Below are 11,583 nucleotides of genomic sequence, written 5' to 3'. Positions count from 1 at the left end.
CATCCCCACTATCACTACTTTCTCCGATCTCTAGTTGCGAAAAAAATATAAAATGGTTGAAATATTTACAAAAAAAAATATTATTTATTGTTTAATTTTGCCGCCCCTAAAAAGTGCCGCCCGGGGCGGGCCGCCCCTGCCGCCCCCACTACGCTACGCCACTGGTTCAATCGTGCCGAAACATGGCTCTCCCACACTTAAATTACTGAATAAATAGTGTGACGTTTGTCTTGTGAGGAACGTTTCAGGCTTCTAACATTCACACCAATGGTGTTGTAGGCGGAGGTGTCCATGGCTGGTGTTCATCAATGACCATTCCTTAATCTGTCGGCACGTCTATCCCTATGATATAGAAAATTATTTAAGTATTTTTATTGTAAAACGTTGCCCTACACTTGGATTTTCTCCTGTGTCGTAGGTACGTTTACAAACATACAAGTTCACGTGCACATGACACCCAGACCCGAAACAACAATTTGTGGATCACACAAAGAATTGCTCCGGGAATAGAAACTGCTACACGTCGCGCGGCAGCCAGTTGCCCAACCACCGCGCCAACCGTACAGTCAAACATACATACACAACATATATACACCTCGGTATAGTTCTCCAGGAAAGATAAAGTATAATGATGGTTCAGATATTACCTACAAATATGGACCTGTTAAAAATAATTGAAAACAACTTTCACATAACCTTGACTTTCAGAGAATCTTGGTACATTCATGGTCAAATAATGTCGGCACGGCAACAGCACGTATTGTGAGGAGGTTTCTGTCTCTGAAGCCCTAACCACCGGTAGCTTGGACCATGCTCCCGCTACCGGTCGGCTCCTATTTTTATATTTTAGAGAATTTTAAATAAATATGGGTATATGAACATACAATACAATGTAAGTGTTTGTATAGAATTATATGTTCTATTAGTTTCATTATTACATTTATAATGCAAGTATATGTTAGCTAAGTAGCTATTGGTATTTAGTTTCAATGCACTTCGAGCCTGCGTCTGCATAAACTGACTTTATTATTATTTTGTTATCAGCTTACTCATGTAACTGTTTGACGAGGAACTCAACTAGTTACAAGCCAAGCTAGAGGCTCATATTCATGAGCAGCATTCCGCGACATACGACGCAGTTACGTGAGTAAGCCGATAACATAATAATTAATTAAGTATATCTCACGATAATTATAATAAAATTATAAACTGACTCTTACGTTTTTGTAATTGACTGTACGTAGGAGGCAAAACCGGGTTTTAAATAATTATGATTGTTTATTGAATTTATCAATATGACGTCACATTTTCTTACCGCAATGACGTACTACACGTATTGTTGAGGTATACAGAGCTGCCTAGTCAATTTTCACACCATTATGACGTAGGTAGGACATTTTGATGTTCCGGGATGTGTTATGTATGTGTACCTACGTATGTAAATGTACATACATACATATCGTCACGCCTTTAATCCCCGAAGGGGTAGGCAGAGGTGCACATTATGGCACGTAATGCCACTGTGTACACCCACTTTTCACAATGTATGTTGTAAGTCCCATGTAATAGGTGGTGAGCCTATTGCCATATACCGAGCACATTTCTAGACTTCGTGCTACCACTGAGAAATTTTCGAAACCCGAAAAAAGTCCAGTAATACTTCGCCCGACCCGGGAATCGAACCCGAGACCCCTTGCCCGGCAGTCGCACTTGCAACCACTCTGCCAACGAGGCAGTCTAATATATGTAAATGTATGTTATTATTTATTTTTTATTTTAGTCATGGTCGTCCCACTGCAGGGCAAATGCCTCGCTACCCTCCTTCCATTCCTCTCTGCGCAGAACTTTCTGTTTTATTTCTTTCTTTACAATGTAGAAAATAATCGGTTAAAAAATAATCACCGAGTTGCAAGTCCATTAAACTTAACACTGCAGGAATAACAAACTGTAGACCCGTTTCGACACTGATCTACGCCGATTGAATTAATCGCATATATTTCTCTGTTCCATTTACGCTTTACTAGCCTACATTAAAATTTCTCCATCAAATCCCATTAACAAATGCCTGCAAAAACCTTCCATATATCTTACCAAGACCGGCAAACATCATATATTATACGTATTACTCATATTTGTGAGTACATATTTCTATATTCTTCATATATACATAATAATCTTAAATTAAACCTATAACTCTTTAAATACCTACAAATACCTGCACATTCATTTTATAAATAATGCAAATACAAAAGGTCTTTGACCCCAACAACTACATCTCTGTATGTGTCTGTGTGTGTGTGTTTGACCTTACTCAACAAGAATCCGGTCCTACGTAAACAGTAAATACGGAGAATGCATAAAATGCTCTTTTAAATGCAAAACCAGTATAAATAAATCACAGTGTTGTGTGGTTGCTAAATGTCTTAAAAATACAAAATTACTCATCAATGCCTTTGACCTTAACTTAAGTAACGATGACCAAATAATACACAAAATTTATTTGCGTATTCCTTTATTATACCTTTCCAAAGCCTTTGGTAGGTACTACCTCTATTCTACTAAACCCTACCTGTAGACTACCTAGCGGCTTTAACGGGATGGTTTACATTAATTAAGAGTCTGACACACCCTCCCGCTTCGCCCAAGATGGGAGAAGTCAATGGATGAGTTTAAAAAAATTAAATAAAAGATGTCCCGAGGATTCATGTTACGGTCAATATTTATTCCCTGGTTATTAGACAACGCACAAGAAAGTTCTTCAGATGGAAAACTGTATTAGCAGTCAAGAATTGCTCTCTTGTGGAGTACCACAAGGCAATGTTTTAGGACCAACGCCATTTTTATATACGCGCTGTGTCGTTGACGTTAGTTGAAGCTCCCAAAATCTGAGTCCAGTCTATTAACAGAGTTAGCGCGGTTGGCTGAGCAACTGGCTGGCGAGCAACCTGTCGCGGGTTCGATTCCCGCTCGGAACTACTCTTCAATTACAGATTGTTGTTCCGGGTCTGAGTGCCATGTGTATGCAAAATTGATGATGATGATGATGTGGCCAACGGTAGCACAAGACTAACTAAAAACAGTCTGTTCATTCAGAACTTACCCAAAAGCTACCTTTTCTTTAAGGAAGTACTCTTAGTAATGAGCTGCAAGCGTGGCAACTAATAGATGAAGAACCATTAAGTGTCAGACTTAACTGCGCGTGCAATCGATACGTGTGTCATCAATTCGTATTATATGTTATTAATAAAGTACATATATCGCAGATAAATTATTATTAATAATAAACGCAAATGAAGTTACAAATAACGTATATATTGAACATGACAGATACATTTACTTGGTATATTATTAAAAGGACATGGCTAAACCAAAGTATGGACGTCGTAACCCGTACAAATAAATATTGTATAAATATGGTACCTAGCAATAAATAAAGCCGCATAATTAAAAATTGATATTTTGTAATTAAGAAGGTCCAGAAACTTGGCATATCTGCGCAATCCTGAAAATAAAGTAGCGCTCCTACGTCAAACAACGTTACAAAAACTTCAAACTGTCACATTGCTGTGAACTTTTACCAAAGCGTTTTGATGTACCTGAGCCGAAAGTTATTTATATATGAGGTAGATAGGTAAACAATTCTGCTTATACTAGATAATGAACACAAAGTAACCAAGGACAGACACAAAATATATAGTAAGATTGTGCAATCTTATACAAAATATATCTTTTGTGTCGATCAAAACATTTACAATTATTTGGTTTCAGAAAAAAGTCATTATATTACCGTTATTAAAAATTGATGTTCGTTTAATTATTTCGATTTGATGGGATGGGAAAGGGAAACTAATGTCCTAATAATAGCTTGCAGTACCTACTTCCGTGTTGTCATGTCAAACAACAACAGAAAAAAATCAATTATGAAACTTATTTTTTGTTAATTTTTGTTCACCAAGTTATAAGAATTAGTTAAACACAAAATAATTCATAAGTGAATATTTAAATGATACGGGTTAGCGTGAAATTCGTATTCTTGTTATTATGCCTGGGTCAGTCATTTAGCCATCTCCTTTACTGATCATATAATTCTAAAAGTACGTTTAAAAATATCGACCTTAAACGCGAACTAATCGCTGATAGTACGTAAAACATGTGTTAAACTGCGAACCTCCATTTTTTAAGTCAGAATAAATAAATCCTTCTCCTAAGTCTGAAAAATACTATACAGAAAACCGCATCAAAATCGGTTCACTCAATCTTGAGATAATCGTGCAAAAACATACACAGTATGTATACACAATACACATATAAGTCAAACCTCCTATTTTCGGTTGCTGGTAAAAAATTAACATAGTACTTGTGTAGAACCACCTAAGGTGGTACTACGTTTATAATATTTTTTCCAGGTATCACGATTTATTCTTACAACGAAGAAATAAACATCCAGGGCGATGTGAGGCAAGTAAATCAGTATAGGAGTCATAAACGAACGGAATTGACCCAATAAGCTAAATGGTAGCAAAAGAAACAAATTCCCACTCACTAAAAATATGGCCGTCGCTACTCGAACACGGCGCCATCTATCGTTTGAACAGCGAACGTTAAATAAAGTGTACAACACTTTTAAATAAATCAAAAGGTTGACAAACAGAGAAAAGAAAGTAGCTGTAGAATATAAGATGATTATTGTATCACCAGGTTCATCAAGGATAGTCATGACCACAACGTTGCATACAATGATTACTATTGGCACTCCCCAAGCAAAGAGAGATATTTTAAGATACTTCTTAGACACTGCACTGTTAAAAACTTTCACTAAATCCACATAGAAGAGCCAACACAATATCGTTAACCAACAATGAGCACACATTCTGAAATACAGAAACGATAGACCACCAGTCACTCTTAATATAGCACTATCACTTTTCTTCAAAACTTTGATCAAATCTGTCATCACAAGGTTGATGATGTTGTTGAATATGATGCTCAGGAATATGTAGTTCCTGAAGTGCCTGAACTTCTTGATTAAGATCCAGGAGACGAGGCCAATGATGAAGGTGATTAAAGAGACGGTGACCACTGTGTAGAGTATACATCTTTTTGGTGAAACTCCACTGGTACTAGTGAAGTTTGTTCTCGTAAAGTTGAGAATCTGTATGCTGTCGGACATGGCAAAAGAATCGCGCACACTTCTCCGTTCCTTGGAGTCAAGTGGTCGAATTTCCTGATTTTCCTCGTTTTGTGTGTAGGTGACGTAATATTAATACGGGTAAGTTAATTGTTTATTGGATTTCAATTAGTTTTTCCAAAAATAACCTTTTTGATGACGTAATGATGATGAGTATGAAGGGGAAGGCCCAACAGTGGGTGAACTATGGTGATATGACAATTGTAACGACACATCTAAGTAATATAACCGTCTGGTGGTTTTATAAAGATATCTACAATTAATTTCTACTTTCCTAGTAACTGATGTTGAAGTAGACTAAGTCGAAGGATTAGATGTTTCAATGGAAAATGAAGAGATAAAATAATTTCAAACGGTTTGTGGTTTTGCATGAATACTAGTTCCAAAGGAAGGTAAGTAGAAGCCTTACAATATAATACAAAATTATGTGTTTTTCCAACCACAACTTTAAGGTAAAACCAAACTGCTACTTGTTGAAACAGGTTAATTCACTTCTTCGTAGGTTTACTTATCTATAATAGGCTAATTAACTAAATTTGAAAAATTGGTTTAAAATATACTTTGATGTTTATTTTACCCCAAAAACCCTATATTTTTGAAAAATAGCGTTATTCACAATAAGTATTTTGCATTTAAAAAAACCAATTCAAATTATCCTCTAAAACGCTTAAGACTGTCATGGCGTCTTGGATGACGTCACGCCTTGGCAAACAAGTGTGTTTGTATACAGAGAACGGAGAGTATCAGTGTTTTATTTATTGAAAAATGAATCCCTCGTATTACAAGAACTGTGTAGTGCCCCAGTGTACAAGCACAAGCATAAATACGCCAAACAAATTATTTATATATGTTCCAAACGATGTAAAAATACGAAGAAAGTGGCTAACTCTAGCAAGAAGGGATGATGCTCATTCTTTATCAACAAAATCGAGAATGTATTTTTGTGAAGATCATTTCGATGTAAGTATTATTCACAACATAATGTAAGCAATATAAATGTAAAAGAAAACAAATGAATTTACTCAATAGTGGTTGGGGTTAGTTCTTTTGTTTTGATTTTATGATCTAGAATCTGTTATTTATATTCATTGTTTTAACATACACGTTTTATTGTTCTAGTTGCCGAATGATATGCTTAATTATACCGAGTATCGTGTTATGGGAAGAGTATCACAAGTGCGCATGAAACCAGGTTGTACTCCAAGTAAATTTGAATGTCAAGAAGATAGAAGAAAACGAACATGTAGCAGCACAGAACGACCATACATAGTAAAAAAACAAAGAATTACGACAATAGCAGAGTGTCTTAATGAATTAGATAAAAGTTGTATTCCAAGTTCGTCTCTCGAAGATACTCCTCAAACAAGTTCAGGTGTGTATGAGTAATAAACAAAACAAATAATTTTATTCAATAAGTAAGTAGTTAATCATCATTATGAAATTAATTACTTTACTTTTTGCAGATTTCCAAACAGTTGAACAAAATGAGCCAGAAGTTACATGTGAGCATAAAGTAGAAAAATCAGTTCAAGCATGTATAACGCAGAAATTCAGAAGTAAAGCTGTCCAGATCAATATCAAAACAAAAGACCAGGCATCATCACCCTTGAAGCCATCAATAATATCTAGTTCCACATCCCCGTTTAAAGCTGAGATCATCAAAAAAACATATCCTTCTGTCTCCAATCTAAACAAAGTTACAAGAACTGTATTGAATAAAGAAGAGCACTCTGATAGTGATATATCTTTATATACACCATCTGTTGCCATCCACAGTTGTTCGTCATCTGTGCAATCATTACAAGTTCAATCATCTTCTGACTGTAGTGAATTAATTGCAGAAGACAGAAGACTAGAAGTTGATAAGACACTGTTGCACACAATTGGAAAAATTGAAAAGAAACCTCGAATATACATTGGTGTTCCGAGCAGTTGTTACTACTTAATTGACATACTAAAAGCTGAATTAAATATTCCTAAACATCATATATTGCTATGTTTAAATAAGATACGTTTGGATGTTAAATTTAATCAGCTCACAGATGATTATGGAATGACTCCAGCAGGTTTAAGCAAGATATTTTTAAAAAATATACCTCTGATAGCTAGCTTTATGCGTCCTTTTATTGTGGAGCTAGACAGGGATATAATTAAAAGGACCTTACCTATGGCATTCAGGCACAAATATTATAATGTAAGTTGCATTATCGACTGCCTTGAAATTGAGATCCAAAAGCCATCTAAGGCAATAAACCAAGCTCTGACATGGTCTGAATATAAAAAAACAAATACCATAAAATATTTAATATCATGCACACCAAATGGATTGGTTAATTATATTTCTCCTGGATTTGGAGGCAGGACAACTGACACATGTGTAGTGGAATCATGTGACTTTGTGAAATCATTAAAAAGTGGTATGGTTGTTATGGCAGACAGGGGCTTTAAGCATGTAGAGCAGTATCTCAAAAAATCAAATATTACATTAGTAAGGCCTCCAAGCGTTGAAACAGGAGTGAAAATGAGCAAAAGTCAAGCAAAGCTAACCAAACAGATAGCCAGCTTGAGAATACATGTAGAAAGAGTTATTCGGCGCTTACGTGAATTTTATATGCTTAAACCACATGCATGTGTTAATTTAAAACATGTAAAAATACTCGATGACATAGTAATCATAGCCTGTGCTTTAATTAATTTGCAAGATTCTTTAGTAAAATAAAACAAAATTTCAAAATTATTTCTTTTTTATTCAAAACATATATTATGAACCTACATACACACACTTAGTCTAAGTCTACACTATGATGAATAAAGTGTAAGATTATTTTATAAAATACTAGCGGACATACATAAAAATACAAGAAATATATTGTCGGTGATACTCATAGACTCACTCATAAATTTGAATCTTTCTGTTCAGTCTAAATTTGAATCACTGTTAGTTATGCAGTTTATGAGTATCATCAACTATATATATAACTAATTTAAAATGTAACTTTTCTTTAAAACCCAAACATACTCACTCTACACTCTGATATAATAAAGGATATATATTAATTTTCCAAAAGTTTAATAACTTATTGATAAAATTCTCAACATATTGAGGATCAAATTCTATATTTATTATATCCACTTTTTTATTTTGACTAAAGTCTGGGTCAGCTATACAAAAGCAACAGTTTTTCTTTTGTGATAAATACATCTGAAGCTGCATTTGGGCATAATATTTTTCTGTAGCCAGTGCATTTTTTATATAATTTTTATATGTTATTTTACTAATAGGACACTTAATTTCAACTATCCCATCTTCGAAAATTCCGTCTGGTGAACCAGCAATCATTGGGTACTTAGAATTTAACAAGAGGCCACACTTACTAACTTTTTTTTTTATTTTGCTCTCAACTGTTTTTCTCACTTCATTTTCTAGAACACGGCCACGTTTCATGGCCGGAGTATCAGGAATTTTACCACCTAGTATGAGGGAAATGAGTGTGCCGTCACTTGTTTTGCATCGGCTTACTTCAAATGCTTTGGAAGCAGTTATTCGACCATATCTCAGTTCAAACCACAGAGCGCTATTAGACTGTTCTCTTGTTTCCTCTTCCACTTTCTTGATTAAAGATGCTGTTATTTCAATTTTCTTCAAAAAATCTTCAACGCATCTTTCTTTAAACTTATAAGTAAGTTGATGCATTGAGATAGCCCATGTTTCACTTTCACTATAAGTAGGTTGGTATTTTAAAAGTTGACAGTCCTCAACTTTTCTCTTTCTTGCCTCTTCTAAAAAATTATTAAAAACAGATGGATTTGCTGGTAATATGGGATTTCCTTTGGACAATTCCTTCGCTGTCATATATTTAATTGTAGTACCAACTTGAGACAGTTTGGATTTCTTCCAATAGCACTCCACAGAAGTGCATGATGGTTCCTCACTTCGACGATGAACCCACATAAGGAACGCTATAGCGTGCTTACAGCCACCCTGTGATGCTACACAGTCTTGACACTGGACAGACAGAATAATGTCATCTTCTTCATCAACCACCAATGTACATCCATATAATTTGGCATGAACTTTGTGTTCTGGACATATTTTGCACTTTACAGTACAAAATTTGTTTTCTCGCTTAAGCTGCACATAGCTAACGGCGTCATCTCCGTAAGAAGCTCGTGATGACCTGAAATTAAATTATTTCACATTAATTTATCACTTGTTTACACCTCGTAATTCTAACCTCAAAATTAACAAAAATTGGTCTACTAAATAAATTTACATAATAGATATGTTAGTTTATACTGAAACTGTATATTGCTTTAATTTAAGCTTTAATATTTTTACACTTGGGTATACTTACATCGAAGTTTTGACATTGCGAAATTCCGATGAGCAAAAGTCATTGTTTGACGCGAAAAATCGGCCAAGCATAATTGCGTCGATTCTAGGCAAGTTATTACTGTCTGCTTTAACAAAACCTGGTTCCATGATAACTATCAACTTGAGAATAATGCTAAAAACGAATAAAATGTGAAGTAGTCAACGCGTCCTTTTCAATGAAAACGTCAACAACAACCATGTTTGACACGGCGTGACGTAACATTCTCTGATTGGCGTTTACTGTCACGTGACTAAATGCCTATTTTTTTCGATTTTCTTTTCTAAAAATATTATCAATCTTTATTTATTTTTCTAAATAGTTCTATTTTTTTGTAGCTATATATCATAAACATTAATTGTAAACGCTAATCCATCCGATTTATTCATAGTGGATACTAGCCTATTGATGGTTTATAAAAAAATGAGAGATTTTGGTGCCATCCCTGTACCCTTAGTATAAGTTAGCTTTAGGTTTAAAGTAATCGAAACGACAGTGCGACAAACGACATTCATCGCTCTGAATGGTTGGTTTATTCAAGCCGGCTAATTATCTCTCGTCTCGATTACTTTAAACGTAAAACAAACTCAAAAGGTACTGGTTGCGTGCGGCGCGTAAAGTCAAAGAGCCATCAGACCACCACAGATGGGGCCCAGTAGGGCTGATGCCGGAGCTGCGGACTAACAAGCGGGTTTACCGGGGCTTCGGCTCGATAAATAGGAGAAGGAACGGGGTGGTTTTTAGTCAGTAAGAGTCTGACACTCCAACTCGCTTTGACCTGGTGAGAAAAGTCATTGATTGATTTCCCCCCCTTAAAAAAAGGGTACTGGTCTAGGTAAGAATTACTATTAAGTTTTTCAATTCGTAGCTCTCATGAACAGGTCGCATAAACACCTGATTACTACTACACCAAAAAAGTGGATCATCCTAGTGCGCAATACACTAATCATTACATATTTGTGCTCATATTCTCAGAAGCAGTCTAAATTATTTCGAAGAAACTCCTTAATATAATTTTATTTTCTAACATACTTGTTTTATTTTACTCGAGCTCCTAAAGCCGGTCTAGGTAAAACTCAAACTCAAACTCGAATCATTTATTACATGCATGTGTAGGTACCTATATAGATATTACATTAGCAGATTAGTTTCAACATGAAACCCGGTTAAGGCACAGCAACATACATAATTACCAATGACACAATGAGCTTCAAGTCAGTTGGTATTAGCTTAACAAAAGTAACATAAAAGACAGAAATTACAATACAACTACTGTAAAAAATCGACCCTAATCCAAAGATTCTGGATTGAAATTGTTTTTTTATGGTATGAGGCGGTAAACGAGCCGATGATTCGGGTAAAAAAATAACAATCTATGGTCGACGAGCACAGAGTTCTTGAATATTGTATAAAATAACTAATAAAAGTCGTTGATTGGCGGTTTCAAGCGGAAAATTTCATTTTGCGATGTCATACATCGACAAGATACTATTTTTAAAGGTTTAACCTTATTTGCTCATAGACAGCGCTACGTGTATCAGATTATCGATATCTTATTATCGATAGTTTCAGTTAGCATCCCCTCTCTAGTCGAAAATAAAACATAGGTGCGCTTCGAGGAAATAAAAATTAATATTTTTAATAGTTCCTTGAAGCGCAACTAACGGGTGCGCTTCGAGGAATAAAATAGGTGCGCTTGGAGAGGTGCGCTTCAAAACAGTTGCGCTTCGAGGAATACCTCGATGATTCACCTGATGGTAAGCAATCGCCGCCGCCCATGGGATGGGGAGTAATTAGACCTCCGGTAACCTAACTCACACAACGAAACACATCGCAAACGTTGTTTTACGTCGGTTTTCTGTGAGGCCGTGGTATTACTCCGGTCGATTCGTACCGAAGCATGGCTCTCCCACACTTAGTCCTTTGTTCTTTGGTTCTTAACTTCAACCTTTAAAAATTATGTTTTTTAAAGAGAGATGACTTCATTAAGTAGGTAGTAATGCATTTCGTAGAGAGAAGATA

At 35.4% G+C, this 11,583-nt stretch overlaps 2 protein-coding genes across 2 annotated transcripts; one reads left to right on the top strand and one right to left on the bottom strand.

The window, feature by feature from the left end:
• Positions 1–5,236: 5,236 nt before the first annotated feature.
• LOC118273695 (uncharacterized) lies at positions 5,237–7,921 on the top strand. Its single transcript, XM_035590791.2, has 3 exons — positions 5,237–6,148; positions 6,308–6,560; positions 6,652–7,921. The coding sequence occupies exons 1-3, from the start codon at positions 5,954–5,956 to the stop codon at positions 7,905–7,907; spliced, it is 1,704 nt and encodes a 567-aa protein (XP_035446684.2). The 5' UTR covers positions 5,237–5,953; the 3' UTR covers positions 7,908–7,921.
• Positions 7,915–9,971, bottom strand: LOC118273697 (uncharacterized). The gene is made up of 2 exons (XM_050699639.1): positions 9,544–9,971; positions 7,915–9,366 (listed from the first exon to the last, which is right to left on the bottom strand). Exons 1-2 carry the CDS (start codon positions 9,669–9,671, stop codon positions 8,208–8,210), a joined length of 1,287 nt encoding a protein of 428 aa, XP_050555596.1. The 5' UTR covers positions 9,672–9,971; the 3' UTR covers positions 7,915–8,207.
• Between the last annotated feature and the right edge of the window lie 1,612 nt (positions 9,972–11,583).

Source organism: Spodoptera frugiperda, chromosome 16, assembly GCF_023101765.2.
Source record: "Spodoptera frugiperda isolate SF20-4 chromosome 16, AGI-APGP_CSIRO_Sfru_2.0, whole genome shotgun sequence".
NCBI lineage: Eukaryota > Metazoa > Arthropoda > Insecta > Lepidoptera > Noctuidae > Spodoptera > Spodoptera frugiperda.
Note: the sequence above shows the minus strand (reverse complement) of the source record. Positions and strands in the feature narration are given on the sequence as shown.

What these genes read in the sequence shown, in the direction of transcription:
- LOC118273695 (XM_035590791.2), top strand. Translation starts at nt 5,954, where the DNA reads ATGAATCCCTCGTATTACAAGAACTGTGTAGTGCCCCAGTGTACAAGC. An exon ending in TTTGTGAAGATCATTTCGAT is followed by an intron (nt 6,149 to 6,307) that starts GTAAGTATTATT and finishes TTATTGTTCTAG; the next exon opens with TTGCCGAATGATATGCTTAA. An exon ending in TACTCCTCAAACAAGTTCAG is followed by an intron (nt 6,561 to 6,651) that starts GTGTGTATGAGT and finishes TACTTTTTGCAG; the next exon opens with ATTTCCAAACAGTTGAACAA.
- LOC118273697 (XM_050699639.1), bottom strand. Translation starts at nt 9,671, where the DNA reads ATGGAACCAGGTTTTGTTAAAGCAGACAGTAATAACTTGCCTAGAATC. An exon ending in CGCAATGTCAAAACTTCGAT is followed by an intron (nt 9,367 to 9,543) that starts GTAAGTATACCC and finishes ATTTAATTTCAG; the next exon opens with GTCATCACGAGCTTCTTACG.